At 47.5% G+C, this 17,770-nt stretch overlaps 1 protein-coding gene across 3 annotated transcripts in view; it reads left to right on the plus strand.

The window, feature by feature from the left end:
- SUSD6 (sushi domain containing 6) overlaps nucleotides 1-17,770 on the plus strand; it is an 88,941-nt gene that overhangs the window by 34,363 nt on the left and 36,808 nt on the right. For all 3 annotated transcript variants that reach the window (XM_036107242.2, XM_036107239.2, XM_078053846.1), the window contains one exon: nucleotides 2,967-3,171. In XM_036107242.2, coding sequence (XP_035963135.1) covers nucleotides 3,051-3,171 — 121 coding nt within the window. In that variant the 5' untranslated portion in view covers nucleotides 2,967-3,050. The remainder of the gene's footprint in view (nucleotides 1-2,966; nucleotides 3,172-17,770) is intronic.

Below are 17,770 nucleotides of genomic sequence, written 5' to 3' on the forward strand. Positions count from 1 at the left end.
TGTATTCCGGGCAGGAGGAGCAATCAGGTTTATTTGAATGTCAATCAGTTTGTTGAGGGAGGAGACAGGCGGTCTGTAAGAAAACCTTGCTACCTTAATTTTATCTATTTGAATAGGTAATACATGCACAAGATACAAGGCTTAAGGAGATTAAAGGGGAATACATACAGTGAAAAATGAGTTCTTTTCCTGTTAATCACTCACTTCTCCTCCCTGAAGGCAATCTTTAGCTACTGATTTCTTGTGCATCCTTCCAGAGAGAGATTTTCCGGGCATACAGGTGTGTGTATGTGTATCCCCTTTAAAAATACATGTGTACTCACAAATGGTTTTCTTCACGTGCTAATTTTGGAAGTCGTTCCATATATGAGTACAGACTGACCTGCCTTGTTCTTTTCAAACCAGTGCACAGTATTCCATTACATGTGTGTATGACAACTTATTTAACTTGTCTCACTTCAATCTTTGTCCAGTACAAAGGATGCAGTGAATATCTTACGTCTATATCATTGCTCATGTGATTTTTGAGGACAGGTTCTAAAAGCAGAACTGATAGGTTAGAGAATGTGTGCATTTTGGGGACAGATGTTGTCAAATTGCCCTCGAAAGAGCTCCACATTAATTATAAAATACTAAATTTAAGATCTTTACCACTTGGTGCCCCCCTGCCCCGCCTCCAAAATCCTTGCCAGAGTGATCTTCCTAAATGAATTTGGTCTTGTAACTTCTCTGTTTATAATCCTGTAAGCTCTACATAGTTTTCACTGTAAAGTTTAAATTCCTTAGCTTAGCCCTTAACTCTGCTTCTGCCAAGAGTGCTGTGCTCCCATTGTTCTGTTCCACTTGTATTTGGTACCTTCTTTTTTTCCTTCTTTTTCACTAAACATACGCACTAGCAGTCAGCATCATCTCCTCTGGGTAGTCTTTCCTGATGACCTTCACTTGTGCACAGAACATCTAAGCACCACTCTGATCCAGCCTCATCCATTCACTGCAGAAATATTTGTTGTGCACGTGCTGTGATGTGGCACAACCAGGTATTATTCTCAATGATCCACTGGTTGTTGCCTTGAGGGGATGATGACTATCTGGTAGAGCTACCTGCTGTGAATGAATCCAAAATGGCAGCACCAAAGGGCCTGTTCCTAGCTGGGCATATTCTTTAACCTCTTCTGACCTTGGTTTTGGCATCTATCGGAGGAGGTGAAGCCTGATGACCTCTAAGGTCTTATTAAACTCAGGCCTTATTAATAATTACAACAGCAATAGCAGGCCGTGTTTACTGAGGACTTGCAAAGTGCCAGGCACTGCCAAGTGTTTTGTCTGATCCTGATCTTTACATCAAACCTATGAAGATGTATGGTTATTGTTCCCATTTTACAGATGAGGAAGCTGAGGCTAAGAGAATTATTTGGTCACATGGTCATAATAGAGGAAACAGATTTGAATTTCGGCATTCTAACTCGACTGTTCTTAACCACATAAATGTATACACATTCCACATATTTACACACACACACAGTTTTGTGTACTGTTTTGGGTCACTTACAGAATCTACCCCCAGACCTCTTCAGGAGCCGTTCCTTTTCTAGAGCTTTAAAGGCTCAAGTTGGAGCCTGGGTAAAAGCTGTGGACAGAAGACTGCTATAGTCACAGCTCTTTGGGGTAGTGAGTAAGGTTAGCTCTGTTCTTGAACCCCTGGCTCATGCTCATTGAAGACCTTCATAGCTGCTTTTCCTTCATACTGAGACAACTCATGTTGCTGTTTGCAGTCACTCTCTTTAGCAGGGGATGCAGGCCTGAGTCAAGGCTTCAGACACAGATGGAAGGCAGGGCTGGTTAATATCTCTGGCAGAATCGCAGGGGCACCCTTTATTAGCGTTGTCGATGGCAGGCTCCCTTATTTATTTACATAAAGCCTTATTTATGGAGAAGGAGGTGTGTGTATGGAATTTAAAAAGGGACTGTAATCTTATTTGGAATACCTGTTATAAACAAGGATCAATGAAATCAAATGAGTTAACTAAAATATAATAGGCCTATATCAAAATGTATCTTCAACTTCTCTGAAGGCATGTAGAAAATAATCCCTAAAAGTCTTGACCCCTGATTTTTTTTTTTTTTTAAGACTCTGGTTCCTAGATCAGATGAGATTGGGCACGTTCAGGGTGGGATGGCCGTAGACTCTGGTTCCTAGTTGTCTGGAGTCATAGTCTGAACTAGAGGCAGGGGGCGGGGGCAGTTAACAATTACAGTCCATCCTCCCCCTAGTCGGTGTCAGGTACCGTCAACAGGTGTGGCCTCTGGGGTCACAGGTGTGTCAGGTGAGCCTGGATTAATTGGTCCGTTTTTGAGGTTCGTGGCTGTGCAGTCAGCGTCACATCCTCAGGGGCTCATCCTGCCTCTGGCAGTTGAGCAAGCCTAGCCATGGGCCCTTGGCTCCCGCTGCTGCATTCCTTCTCTAGGCGGTGTATTTCTCCCTTTAAGACACGTGTTCCCTATTTTTTTTTTTTTCCTTTCGGTTGGTTGAACTCGCTCTGAGTCCAAGTGGCCAAGGCAAAGCCTGACTCAGGGGTGTAGCGCTCTGTCAACAGCTGCCTCTCTCCTGCTCTCTGTTGGAGGCTTGGAGGTGGTGGGGCAGAGCCCAGGCAACTTCTGAAAGCTCTGTGGTGCCTGACAGATCTCCAGGTGAGCCTGCGCTTGTCTCCTTGTCCTGTCGCAAGGATCTGGCTCCTGGATGTGGGTGCTGATGGCAGCTTGCTGCAGGCCTCGGCATTTCCCCAGATACACGTTGAAAAGCCACTTACGTGCCTGTCCTTTCTTGGCAGCAGGAATTCATTTACTAGAATTCTTTCAACTTTGTATGTGATTATAGCTTCCTTACCAAAGTGCCTACTTGCAACAAACTTATGGCTGAAGTTTTCACTTACGTCTTTGTTTTTTTGTTGTCCTGTTTTTTTTTATAGGTAAATCTACCCGTGGCTGACTTTAGAATTCTTACTTCTGGCTTTTAAATTTTTTCTTTTTAAAATAACTTGGACGGATAAAAGATGTGCCATGGCAGGATAGCACCAAAGAGCACCGCAGCATTGGCCGTGGCCTCCGCGGGACATGGAGTGTTCCTTCCACTGGTGATCCTTAGCACCCTCCTTGGAGACAGCCTTGCCTCAGGTGGGTTCGGGCCTGCCTCTTTGGGGGGGGGAGGGAAAAGACTTGTCCCATTGTTTCTCCCAAAGCCGGGATAGGGGACTCTCCTATCTAGCAGCCAGTTGCAGCGAGAGCAGAGAGGAGTGGTGGGCTTTTGTGCTGTGGAATAGCAGGGGGCCAGTCCTGGGGGTGTGGCAGTAAGGGGCCTCCTGAGCCAGCTGGAGGGAGGGGTGTGTATGAACATGCTGGGGATGACGTTATCGGCCCTCTCCCCACAGCTGGAGTCACAGGTAGGATGGAGCTGTAGGGTTCAGAGCATGATAGGCAGCAAGGGTGCAGGTTTGGGAATCAGACTGCCCGTGTTCTGAGTCCAGTGCTCCTGTTGCTGGCTCTGGGACCTGAGCAAATCTCACTTCTGTAAGCCTTTGTTTCCTCAGCCCCAGAATGGGATAATACTAGTACCTACCTGGGAGGGTGGTTCTGAAGATTGTCTAACACAATAGGTGCTTCATGATTGTTAGCTTTTTTTGTTTGTTCCTTGTCTTTTTATGTTTTCTCTCAGAATAAGTAGAGTTGAGGTATTGTAATTTAGTGAAAGCAGGACCTGGTCACTGACACTCTAAACTTTGTGATCTTGGGCAAGCCACTTAGCCATTCCGTGGCTCAGTTTCTCCATTTATCAAATGAAGGGGTTGACCTGGATACGTTTAAGGTCATATCCAGTTCCCTCCGTCTATATTTTCATGATTCTAAGGACTTTCTGATTGAAGCTGGTGAGCTGCAAGAGCCCTAGCAGGAGCTAGAAATGCAGCCGTGAGCCTTTTTGAGTTTGTATGATCCTTATTGCCTTCCACAGTGCTCTGAAGACCCTTCTAGGTTCTCTTCATGTGGTCCTCTAGACCTGGCGTTCTTTTAGGAAGGGGCATATTTGGGTATGTACCGTAGGCCTCTGGCTGATGCTAGAGAACCTCTGTAGAGCCTCTGTATCTGTGAGCACCAGTAAGGGTCTCAACTGATTATGATTTTTAAAAAAGATTTTATGTATGTATTTATTTGAGAGAGAGAGAGAGAGCATGCACACACACAAGTGGGGGCAGAGCAGAGGGACGGGGACAAGCAGACTCTGTGCTGAGTGGGGAGCCTGATGCGGGACCCGATCCCACAACCCTGAGATCACGACCTGAGCTGAAATCAAGAGTCGGACTAAGCCACATGTACCCTTCAGCTATCATGATTGAACTCAACAGTAATGCGGCCCCTACCAGACTTCATTAGATACATAAGGTGGCAGTTTTCTTTGGACAGTGTTCCCTGGAGAGGGATCTTAGCTAGATTCTGGAAAGGGACTTGAAGGATGGGGGCAGTGTGGTATATTGCAGTGTATAGAGTCCCCATAGCTCAGTGCTCTCTCTCATTCTCTGTCAACTCCCACCACCCACTTACCCAACACATACAGATAATGGTGCAATGAACTGCTGGGAGAAATAGTTACGCACTTGTTTTTGCATTGTAGCCTTCTCCACCACCCACGTACAGATTTCCTCTTCTACTGCCTCCTCTTCACCCTGTTCTGACACTTAAACCTTTCCCATAAAGCCTAAGACCTCTTTGGCTGTGAGGAGCTCCTAGCATAGCCAAGGAGGCCATTAATGATTGGGACCCCACAGTATGGGCATTGTGGCTATATGAAGTTCCAAAGGAAAAGAAGGCCAGAATCTACCAATGTACAACCAGATGAAGCAGGGCTTACGTTCACAGGGCTTGCAGCACAGCCAGAGGTGGTCTCTAGAAGTGGTAGTCACAGAGCCACAGATGTAAAGACCCTGTCTTGTTCACCATTGTATCTCTAGAGCAGAAGTTGGCAAGCTATGGTCCCTGGACCAAATCCTCCCTGTATGGCCCGTGAGCCAAGAATGGTTTTATATTTTTAAATGATCGGGAAAAAAATCAAAATATTTCATGATACAGAAAAATTGTAAGTTCACATTTCAGTGTCCATAAATAAAGTTTTATTGGAACATAGCAATGTTCATTCATATATATTTTGTCTGTGGTTGTGTTTGTGTTAGAGTGGCAGTGTTGGGTAGTTGTGACATAGACTGTGTTGCCCCCAAAGCCTAAAATATTCATTTGGCCCTTTATACAAGAGGTTTGCCACCCTACCCCTAGCCCAGAACAAATGGTTCTCAATAAGGATGTGCAAGAATGGAATGACTGTCAGAGCTAGGATTTTAGAGGTCATGTACTTGCCTAGGGTCCTGGGGCCAGGACCAGAACCTGGCTTAGTGCCTGATACACTACCAAGACCGCCTTCTTCCCAGGCTCCACTAGGGAAGCTGTCCCATTGTGTGACCTGGCAATATTAGGGCAGAACATCTGCCTTTGGTTTCTGAAGTCTTTAGCCTCTTTAGCTTCATTAAGCCATTCCACCTACTGGCACCCTCCTTTTTTATGGGCTCCACCTCTGCCTCCTCCCATCTCCCACCCCATTTTCCAACTACCCACACCTTCCCAACTTCCCATCCAAGGTCTGAATTCAATTATCAGGGACTGATGGTTTCAGACTGGCTGGATAAAGGGATTATTATTCTCCAGTGTGGAAAAATGTATGTCTGTAGTGTGGGCTCAGAGCAGGATGGAAAAGTTGGCTCTGTAGTTTTTTTCCCTCCCCCATCTGTACAGAATTCTCCCTCCCCTGCCACTCTCACGCCCCCCCCCCCCGCCAAGTCTTTTCTACTCCCCGTAAAACGTGTACTGGCACAGAGCAGGATGCAGGCAGGGGAGGGGGTGGTCCCATTACTTAGATCCAGTGCACCACGTTGCTGCCAGTGTGTTTCCCTCTCTGAAGTGGCTTCTCAGGGAAGGAGGCACCCACTCCTTGGCCTGAAACCTGAGCACACCTGTATGGCTGTGCCTGCCATAAGCAGCTTGCGAGACAGGCTTGCCAAAAAACCAAGACTTTCAGATACTCTGAAGTCGAGGAAAGGCAGTTCAGTTCAGGAAAGGTCCCCTTTTCCTCTTGGTGCATATCTTACCTGCTTCTGTAGCTGCACCTGAACACCCACTCCAGAACATTTTAAAAGGAGGTGCTTGTAAAATACACAGCCTTTGTTACCCAGTGGGCTCTAGTAGACCTTGAATGTGCTTGTGTGTGCATGCACACTTGTGACTGGGAGAATCCCACTGGACATAGTTAAGTGGGCATCTTGTAGGGGGGCAATTCATCTGTATTGTCTCTGGTTATAAATACCACAGTCACCCTTAGTCTTGGTCATAATTGCTCAGGTGTAGAAGAAAATAATCATGTAGGAACAGGCACTAGAGAGTTCTGGTGCAGAGTTGTGCCATGATTGAGGTTTAGTTTTCCATCTTGGTTTCAAGAGGCAGTAGGTCCAGCTTCCCTCTTGGTCATTCTTTAAACAGAGATGGAGAAAATTATTGAAAGTTTTCCTTTTGGGGCATGGCAAAAAGAAGCATATCTTATCTTTACACCTGGTTCACACCATGCATGCAGAAGATGAGAATTAAAAATAAAATCTATGTGCAGAGTACCCAGCGTGCCTCTTTTCTTGGGCTAGAGCGGAATTAGGGTCCCAACTATGTAGCAGCCTCTCCCAGATCTCACAACTCCTTCCTTTTACCTGTGATTTAAAAAAAAAAAAATTTATTTATTTGAGAAAGAGAGAGAGCATGAGCAGCAAGGAGGATCAGAGGGAGAGGGAGAAGCAGACTCCCTGCTGAGCAGGGAGCCCAGTGCGGGGCTCCATCCCAGACCCTGGGATCATGACCTGAGCTGAAGGCAGACTCCTAACTGACTGAACTACCTAGGCGCCTTTACCTATGATCTTAAGAAACTTGCTTTATTAAAAAAAAAAAAAAAAAGAAAGAAAGAAAAAAAGAAAAAGAACGAAAGAAAAGAAACATGCCTTATAACCTTAGGCAAATCACTTGACCTCTTTGTGTCTCCTTCAAAACGGAAACAAAATCCTTAAGGGTGTGAGGTTGGTGTTGTGTAGACTAATAAAAATGATTGGAGGGCACTTGGCATATAAAATGTGCGGTGTAATTCCCATATAATGACAACAACAGAGTTGGTACGTGACCCACTGTTGAGTCATGCTGGGCAGGAGATTTTTATGCAGATGACATCCTTTGCTGTCTTTAAAAAAACAAAACTAAAGATGCAAAGTCATTTATTGTGTTGAGGATAAGGAAGTGGGACCAGGTGTCTGACTTGACCAGTTGAGGAAGGATTGGTTACTTCTGGAACCCCTTTGCCTTCCAGAAAGCTCATGTTTGCATAGTGTGATGGTCTCCACCCGGCCACTTGCTGACTCATGTAAAAAGCTTTTGATTTTCATTCTCTCCCTTTCCTGAGGATATTTACTGAAAAAAAAAAAAACTCTGTATTTTATTTGTTTCTGATTTTTTTTAAGATTTTATTTTGAGAGAGAGAGCACACACGAGCTAGGGGGAGGAGCAGGGGGAGAGGGAGAAGCACACTTCCCGCTGAGCAAGGAGCCAGATGTGGGGCTTGATCCCAGGACCCTGGGATCATGACCCGAGCCAGAGGCAGACGTTTAACCCACTGAGCCACCTAGGTGCCCCTGTTTCTGATTTTTTTCCCCCTTAAAGTGTTTCCATGACACTATAGGCCATGTTAAACATCACACAAGCACCTAAAGCAATTTTAAAATAGCAGGGAAAGCAGCCATTTACATTTCTATGCAGCAGAGTGAGAAAGCCTGGCAGTTAGTGTTCATCAAAGATGGAAAATGTTGAGAACAAGGCGCTCAGAGGTATGATGTGGCTTTGGCCCTTGAATTTGCTGTGGCTGGGAGACGTTGGCAGGTGGCCCTGGCTCACCTTGCCATCTCTGAAGGGACCTGGGGTCAGAGATAATGTACAGTGAGCTGAGAGGAGAGGACAGGCAGGAAGCTGATGCATATAGAGTATCATTTATATGTCAGGCTCTCTGTGTATCATCCCATTTAAAGCTCTCAGAAAGGCTGTGCACTAGGTGGTCATGTAACCATTTTACAGATGAGAAACTGAGGCGGAGAGAGGTTACATAACCTGCTCAGAGGCAGGCAGTTGTCGGTGGGGAAGCTTGCTGGGATTTGTGCCCAGTCTGTCTTAACTCTGCTGCCCATGGTCTGCTGAGAACCACACTGCCTGTGCTGAGTGGCAGGTTCTCTGAGACCCATTTCTGTGTCACCCTGTTGGAGCACTCAGGGCAACCTTCAGAGGATTCTTTTGACAGAGAAAGAAAGACACCATCTGTGTTTTCTCCCCTGGATAAAGGATGAAGGAGTCATCACTGGGTTACCGTGTTTGTCTCTGTGGTAGTTTCTGTTCTCATCTACAATGGCCCTTGGTTGTTTGGTTCCCAGTTTAGGAACAAGGTTTGCCAAGGCGGTTCTATTCTTGGAAAGGAACAATAGGGACCACAGCAAATTGTTTGCTAAATGAGGATGTAGTTCCCAAAACATCCGCAGAGCATCTTCCTGTCAGTTGTAAACACTGCTGATGAGGTGATGTAATCTCTCCGTGGTGTAATTACCTGTGACTATAAAAAGACTTGGGGATTGTGGGAGGAGGCTGGATGGGTCATTATAGGGCTTGCTGAACCGTGGCATCACGAAAAGACATTGAGAAATTACCCTCCTCAGGCTAATTGTTGTACCATGTTTAGAACATTGCAGACACATGGTATCGGCCTTGCATTGTAAGTTTTGAGGAACAGAAACCAAGAGTCCACCAAACTGAACATGTGAGTGGGTCTCAATTTTGTTAAAGCCCTCAGTCAACACAGATTCCACCTTCTAAGCAAAGGTGCCCCACTACCCTGGCATAATTTGTGAGTGAGGATGTTATCCTTACCTGCCCAGCTCCTTCTGCAAAAGGGGTCACAGGATGCTTTAAAAAACAAAAAAAAACAAAAAAACCCAGAGTCTGCTTTCAGAGTTCTTAATTATTCTAGTAGGTTTGCAGGTTTTCTTTTCCTCACCTCTTACCCTCTGGGAGATTCCATTCCTCTGCATCACTCAGGAGTGTGAGCCTGCAGAGGGTATGAGCAGCCCTCGCTCCCATTGTATATATAAAGCACTTAGGACATGGCCTGGCATACAAAGATATAATTCCCAGGTTGAAAGATCAGACTGTAGCATCATTTGTTACAGCCTACACTTCTGATGCCATAGCTGCTTAGTTCAGACAGACTCAGGGTTGGAAGGTGCTCCTTGTTTCTTCCACATATCTTGGATTCTGTTTGATTCAATCCAATACATACTGAGTAGAGTTGGATACATACTGCATGAGTTATTCATAATTCGTAAGTCCCTAACTCTCAAATAGTGCATGTTGACATCCTACCTATGAAGACAGGGAGGAAAGGGCAGCAGCATCCCTTCTTGATGTTGTTGCTGGGGAGCGGGAGGGGCCCAGCTAGGTAATCTCACAGTAAGCCATTCCCTTCATAGAGGCTGTCTTGTCATTTCAGAGCCAGGGTTCCTCAAAGCTGCTGTTTGTTAGGAACTTTTGGAGTTATTTTGCAAATGCCAAGAGTCTGCTCTTTTATTTGTTTGTGAGAGGTTGGGGGGGAAGCACAAGCATGGGGAGCAGAGGCAGAGGGAGAAGCAGCCTCCTCACTGAGCTCCTGGGACTCGATCCCAGGACCTTGAGATCATGACCTGAGCCGAAGGCAGACGCTTAACCAACTGAGCCACCCAGGTGTCCCAGGTCTGCTCTTTTTTTTTTTTAATTTTTTTATTGTTATGTTAATCCCCATACATTACATCATTAGTTTTAGATATAGTGTTCCATGATTCATTGTTTGTGCATAATACCCAGTGCTCCATGCAGAACGTGCCCTCCTCAATACCCATCACCAGGCTAACCCATCCTCCCACCCCCCTCCCCTCTAGAACCCTCAGTTTGTTTTTCAGAGTCCATTGTCTCTCATGGTTCTTCTCCCCCTCCGATTTCCCCCCCTTCATTCTTCCCCTCCTGCTACATTCTTCTTCTTCTTTTTTTCCCAGGTCTGCTCTTTTAAAGACATTTTTCATTTCATTAGCACCATGATGTGGTTGATTGAAGGATTAGATTTTAAAAGATTCCTAAACACATCTGGGAGAATACGTCTGAAGTAAAAAATAAGAACTCTCTTGTCTTCTGTCCATTTGGTAGTCCTTTGGTAGCCTTCTCCTACTTTTCTTAGCTCTATTTGATAGCATTTCTTCTTTGAAGAGCCTTTTTCTACCTAGATTCATTTGCTTCCCCTGAGATGGAGATGTTCCCCATGTTTAGCTTCTGTGACTTGTTAACTCTGCCAGTAACCAAATCTTACAGTACAGTTGTTTAATCATTCAGAATTCTGGAAAGTAGTGCAGGGAAGATAAACAGGTTCTCTTCAAGGTTTCTTCTTTGCAAAGCTTTCTTTTTTTTTTTAAGTTCACAAAAATATTTTAGGCATTTCAACCCGAGAGGGGAAATGTGTTTCAGGAAGTTATGACCAAGTACAAACAGGGTTATAAAATAATTCTGCTGTAGCCTTTGTTATTCTGAGTAACCAGCAACACTTTATAAAATATGAAAGGGCCTGGGGCGCCTGGGTGGCTCAGATGGTTGGGCGTCTGCCTTTGGCTCAGGTCATGATCCCAGGGTCCTGGGATCAAGCCCCGCATCGGGCTCCCTGCTCTGTGGGAAGCCTGCTTCTCCCTCTGCCTCTCCCACTCTCCCTGCTTGTGTTCCCTCTCTTGCTGTGTCTCTCTCTGTCAAATAAATAAAATCTTTTTAAAAAAAAATATGAAAGTGCCTGACAATCAGTTCTTCACATGTAGTAGACAAATGTCTCCTTGGGAGAGGGCAGGACCTGTGTGTCTATTGTCACTGGCTCAAGTTCTGACAGTTGGGCCTTGTTGACTCTGGCTATGGTGGGAGGCACAGGAGAATGTTGTTGGGTTCATCACCCACCCCATAAGGACTGAGTGGGCGTGAGGAGCAGCCCAGCAATGTTTACTGAGCACTGGTCATGACACAGTGAGGTGTGGCAGCAGATGGGAGAGAGGCCTTGGTTATTTCTGCTTCCCAGTTGATCTTACTACTTTGGAGGCTAGATTGCAAAGGACCCAGTTGTGTCTTGAGCCAGTGCAGCCCCACTAAACCTCCTGATGACCATGCATGGTTGCTCAGAATTGCTGATTATGAAGTTAGCTGGTGACTTCAGTAGGCCATGTGGCTCTCTGCTTCATACCCCTCCCTCCACAGTAGACCCCTTCAGTCCCTGATCTCTGAGGTCCTGTACATGTCTCTCCATCTCAGTGCTTGGCATGTGTTTGCACATAAGCTCCTTGAAGACAAGGACAAAGTTGCTCCTTTGCTATAATCAGGCCAGTGATCATCCCAAGTGGACCCAACAAGCACATCCTGGGAAAGGTACTCTGTGGGGTGAGGGGTCCCTTCCAGCAGGATTGTGCAGAATCATGGCTTGTCCTGCAGGTGAGGACAAGGTAGTCAAGTGCACAGCCCTGTGAGATGCAGCACTTTGTGGGCCTCTGCACTGATTTATGGTTCCCCATAAGATTCCATCCCCTGCTTTCTGGGGAGAACTGAAGAACCATGTGAAAGTATCTTTATGCCTTAGAGGATGCAGGTGCTGAGGCTCTTCTGAGGAGAAAGGAGTGGGACTGGGAGGGCTGCCTAGAAGAGTTCATTGCAGTATACTAACTTTCAGCCTGGGTAAAGAACTTTGAACCCAGTGTGGGTGTGGATCCCCTTAGATGATGGGAGGGAGGAAAGATCACAAGGAGCAATGCATGCTGGCTCTGAAACATATCCTGACACTGGGGAGGGGCTGGAGAGGGAAAGCTTGAATGGGTTTGGCTCCCCTTTTCCCACCCATAATTCCCTCTACTCATCCCTCAAGTCAAGGCTAAGGGGACTCCTTTTTCCCCTTTCCCTGAACATTAGCACCTTCAAAGCCTATTCTCACTGTTCTTCCAGTGGCTAGATTCCTGTGGCTGGAATTCTGCCTCTTCCCCTTCCTCCCAAACCTCTCTTCATCCTTCAAAATCCAATTCAAAGTCACCTCCTCTAGGAGACACCACTAATCACCTTACTACTAGAATTAATAGGGTCTGGGGGAAGGAGAGTAGGCTTTGTGTATATTTCTTGTGTGGAGTTAGTAAGAGCTCCTAGTCCTTTCTCTTGAGGATGTCAGAGGTTTTCCTATGAACAGGATTCCAGTTCTGGGAACCTTGACTGTCTTTGATTGGAAGGAATTGGACAGCTTGTTGAAACTTCTGGGAATTGAAGGGGATGCCTGGGTGGCTCAGTCGGTGAAGCATCTGCCTTCGGCTCAGGTCATGATGCCAGGATCCTGGGATCGAGCCCTGAGTAGGGCTCCCTGCCCAGCGGGGAGTCTGCTTCTGCCTCTGTCCGTCCCCCCCCCCCCCCCCCGCTCCCCAGCTTGTGCTTTCTCTCTGGCTCTCTCTCTCTCAAATAAATAAATAAATTCTTGGGGCGCCTGGGCGGCTCAGATGGTTAAGCGTCTGCCTTCGGCTCAGGTCATGATCCCGGGGTCCTGGGATCGAGTCCCGCATCGGGCTCCCTGCTAGGCGGGGAGCCTGCTTCTCCCTCTGCCTCTGCCTCTCTATCTCTCTCTCTGACTCTCATGAATAAATAAAAAAAAAACATTAAAAAAAATAAATAAATAAATTCTTAAAAAAAAAAAAAAAGACTTCTCGGAATTGCAGCTTTGGGAAGCCTGAACCTTTGTTCTGCAGATCATGATACACACACCCTATAGACTTGCTCCAAGACCTAATGACTCGGGGTTGCCAGGGTTGCTGTGGTACATACTGGGTCTGGTATTTTCCTAAGCAGCATTACGTCATTTAGCAAGCACGTGTTGACGTAAGGTGGGCCGGGAGGACAGCAGGAGATCTATAACACCATGGAGGGCTTTCTGGGGCCAGGCACTGGACTGGATGGTGGGGGACGTTCTCACTGGTCCTTGGGTCCTTGTGGTACGCCGGTGGGAGAGTGCAGCTGCAGCCGGGGAGGGTGCGGTGTGCTGGGAGGAGCGCAGAACTGGGGGTTGGGCACGCTGATGTACTCACAGTGCCTTGCTGACGCTCCTGCGTGCCAGGGCTGTGCCCACCGCGGTCCTGCATGGGGCAGGCTGTGGTCAGGGCAGTCACTGCACTACGGGAATGCACGGAAGAGGGGTTCCTGACTCGGACTGGGAGGGCCCCAGTAGCTTTTTCTGAGGGAGGGAAGTCTATACCCAGAACTGGAGGTAAATAGGATCCTGCGAGTAGGGGAGACGAGATGGCATAGTAGGGTTAAGAATGCAGGCTTCGGGGCCAGACAGGCTGGTTTGAATCCTAGCTCTGCCACTAAGATGTAGTATCACTTTGAGCAAGTTTCTCAAAGTTGATGGCCTTCGGTTTTCCTGTGTGTGAGATTGGGATGATGACACACTGCCTGTTTAGGGCCACGGTGTTCTCATCATCGTTGTTATGTGGCACCTCACCAGTGGCAGGGACAGACAGCATGGTGGGGGCAAGTGTAGGGAGGACAGGGAGAGAGTCAAGTGTGGTGTCTGCTCTGCTTCCTTGACCCTTCCTTTGGACCCTGCTCGGCCACTTCTGTTGAAACCCAGGACGTCCAGCCGATACCCTCTGTCGCCTGAACTGGTGTGCCTCTCACTGTGCTGGATAAAGGGTTGGCCTCTATCCTGGTGGAGTCGGATTGGAAGCTGAGGTTTCAAAACCGAAATAAAGTCCAGCCTTAGTCTGAGAGCTCGGAGATTGGGCTGAACATCACCAGCAGCACAGTTCGGGGGAAGCATCTGGGAGGCGGGACGCTGCTGGCCGAGCCAGTGCCTCTGCTGCTGAGTTGTCCCAGTTGTTCCAGTTGAGGAGGAAGAGGAGAGGGAGTAGGAGGGAGGGAAACAAGGTCTGAGCCCGGGTGTCTTAAGGATCAAAGGGTGAAAGAGAAAACAAACACTAGCTAATGGATTCAGGGTTGAATGAGTCTAAACAGGGAAATAAAGAGGGCTGGGGGAGGGTGTTGGTTTTGGTACAAGTTGTAGGAAAAGTTGGGGCTGAGAAGATTGGTAGTTGTGCCCCTGTTTGCCTGTGGGAACCGGAAGTGACCGGCTAAGTGAGGCCCCTTCCAGCCTGCTGGAGGGGAGGGGGTCACTCAGGACAGGCCTGCGCCCAGCCAGCCGTGGGAGGCGTGTCTGACAGGGACTCCTTAGCCAGTCTGCCTCACAGCACAGGGTCCCACGGGGGTCTGGCTCACGTCGGAACCCCACGGGAGGCTCCTAATTGATTAGGATGGGAGATGAGAGAAGGAGCAGCTGGCTTCTGGGGTGTGCGGACACATTGCAGGAGTCTTCAGCTTCGATCGGAGCTGGGGTAATTGGATACGTCAGGGTGAGGACCATCTGTGATTTGATGTGTTTGGGGGTGTAGAGAACTCTTGTGACTGCCAGCAGAGATACGTCTCGGGTTTCTTTAGAGTGGCTCTCAGCAGAAGAACTCATTCTCCACGCTCTTGTTCTCTGTTCCTTGTGGTTAGGCAGTTCAGAGGTTTCAAGGTCCCTCTCCCTGGCATTCAGAAATTCTTTTAGCGGTAATGGCAGACCCTGGCCATTGTGAATAATAGGATTAGATGAGGTAATATATGTAAAAGTGCTGGGTAAACAATAAAAGTCTATTCTAATGGAAGGGATTATTATAAGGCTCCTTTTTTTAGTTGGCATCTCTTTTCTGAATTGCTCAAAGTACTTGGTTAACACTAACTGGTTAATCCTTCATTTATCCCTGGGTGGGAGGCTGGCATTTAGTGGCCCCCTTTGCATACAAGATCAAACTAAAGTTTCCAACAGAGCCCCAAATCTTGACTTTGAAGCCCAAATCTTGACTTTGAAGCCCAAATCTATGGAGTCTAAATCTAAAGCTTGGGTCTCAGAATATGATGATGCCTCATTTCTGGGAATAAAAGAAGGTGGAAGGAGAAAGGGAGACATTTAAAAAATGTTTTGTTGTTGTTTCTCTTCACAGACAACTAGTCAGGTCAGACAAGGTTGTCATAGTCAGTATTTTTGAGAGATGTGGAAGTCTGACATCCATTTTTCTCTAAGAACCACAGAGTCCCTGTTGAGAATAAGGCCCTGGGATAAGCCAGAGAAGCAGAAGGCTAATCAGTATAGGTTTGGGACAAGGAAAGCAGAGAGGGGGCTGGCAGCGTTCTTAGTTCTGTTTTGTTTAGGCTGTGGCTGGCAGTGCCTGAAGTGCCAGAGTCTGACACACACCACGAGAACCTCACTCGCTGCTCCATCGTGTCCCAGGGAGTGTCGAGGGACCCACAGCAGGTGCTTGTTCTAGGTCTCAGGGTGAAACCCCATGGAGGGGCTTCAGAAACTTCCCTGAGTGTCTGGCCCAGGCCAGTTTTACTGCAGAAACAAGTACCTGCAGCCTGCATTTGGCGGGACGGCGTCTGGGCAGAGGGCAGATCACCCTCAGGTCAGTGCTGCAGTCAGGGAGAGGCCTAGGCCCACTGAGCCACCTTACTCCCTTCTGAAAGGTCTCACTAGTTGGGAGCTGGTGAAAAGAGGTTCTGTTTTACAGTTCACCGTGCAGGGTTACCTTTCTCCCCATGCCCATGCTTTCCTGCCTCTGGTCAAGGCTTAAAGGACAGTTGATGTACTTTCTTGCATAAGGTCTTGAACCCTGGAAGCAAGAGAAGAATATGCTGAGCTGGGAAGCTTCTCCTTCTTCCAGGGGCAGCTACTGGGCTCCTAGGCTTGAGATTCTAGAGGTCATTCAGGTGTGTCAGTTAAGAGTCACATACTTGTGAGAGAAGAAACAGGTTGAACCTTACAGGTTATATGCTCCATTGGGTCTCAAATTTGAGCATGCATTAGAATCCCCTGGAGGGCCCAGATTGCTGGGCTTGCATCCAGAATTTCTGATTCAGCAGGCCCAAGAATTTGCATTTCTGCTAAGTTCTTGCATGCTGCTGCTGGTGATCTGGGGACCATATTTTGGAAACCACCAGTTTACACTTGGGGTGAACAAGCGCATCTGATCCTTTTCAGAGCAATTTTTGGTAAGGTGGGGACAGGGATAGAGAGGTCTTGAACCTACTGTGGGGAGAAGTGGTTCAAAAACAGGATGTTGCAGGCAGGTTCACGTAATTTGGAAACTGGGAAAAAGTTAAGTGAGTAAGGGAGGAAGCTCACAGTTCTGTCTCTGACCTTCTGTGGGCTGGTTCTGGTCCTTGCTCACTATCGTGCAGAGAGAGAGCGGGAGGGGGTGCGGGGTAGACCTGGCGAGCCTCTGGCTAGATCACCCTGGGCACCCTCCCCCCACCCACTTCTTATTCTGCCCTCTTAGGCAGCAGTGAGCTCTGGAAGTCTGCATTTAGGAAGTCTTTCCACAGCTCGAGGTCTGGGGTCCGAAGAGCAGAGCCCTGAGTCGGGGATCCCAGGCATCAGCACCAGCACAGCTTCTACAGAGCAGTAACTGGGGGCTCCTTATTTTGCTCAGTGGTGATGTGAGAGTTGGACTAGCTTTCCAGGGTCCTTTGAGCTCTGATATCTGGGATTCTCTAATGCCTCTTCTGACAGCTCCCCCTCCCATGGTCAGGAACTTCTGCTTACTTGTTATCTGTTTTTTATGTTTTACCTGTGTGAAAGCTTCTGTTGATAAGCAGTACTGATCAGAATCCCGTCCAGAGGCTGCCTTGCCGAAAGTGAAACCAGAGAAAAGTTTGGGAATTGGAGTAACTTTTCTTTCTAGAGAGTCTCTGACCTGTGCCATTATGCTGCTTCCATACAGCCTGTGTCCAGAGAGGAATGACCTAGCATCCTTGGCGGGTCCCAGTCCCTTTACTGCACATCGTCACACTCGACTGCAAGGTTTCACAGGCTTTCTGTTCCGGTCTCGTTTCCAGGGTGCTCGGGATTGTTACTCTACGTCCTCCACTGTCAGGCCCAGTGTTTGTGGTAGGCCTGGGTAAATATTTGCTGGGTGGATGGCATAGAGGCTTGTATCCCTGTACCTCTTTTCCTTTGCTTCAGTTTCTCCCTTCTTCCAGCTTGGCATAATTGTCCTTTGCCCTCCCCCCTTTCCTTCCTCTGTACTCGTTTTACCTCACCTGCACGCTGGCAGAGCTAGCCTGCCCTGTTTGTGTATTGAGTGTGGTGGGGGTTGGGGTGTGCCGGAGGAGATCACAAAAGGCCCTTCAAGCCATCTGTGTGAGGGGCACCTCCCGAGCTCCCCGGTCTTATCCTTTTCCCTGTTCTCTTTGCCCATTTTTCTAGGGTAGCTAAAAGTTACAGAATGTTTTCTCCATCGTAGGGGGAATTTGCTGTTCTTCAGATTGAGTTTGACCCCATTTTCCGCCTTTATTTCCTGCTGTTTGTATTGGCAGGCTAAAGGACTCCTGGCTTGGAAAGAATTAGCTTGTCTGCCTCAGAACTATTGTCTGACCCGGTCTCTCCAGCCTCTCTGCAGGGGCAAACAGAAGATTTCCCAGCCTTGGCTAATTGTCACTTAGCCCCTCTGATCCTGCCTGGGTAGCTTTCAGGAAGCTCAAGAACTGAACA

This window comes from Halichoerus grypus, chromosome 8 (genome assembly GCF_964656455.1).
Source record: "Halichoerus grypus chromosome 8, mHalGry1.hap1.1, whole genome shotgun sequence".
Classification (NCBI taxonomy): domain Eukaryota; kingdom Metazoa; phylum Chordata; class Mammalia; order Carnivora; family Phocidae; genus Halichoerus; species Halichoerus grypus.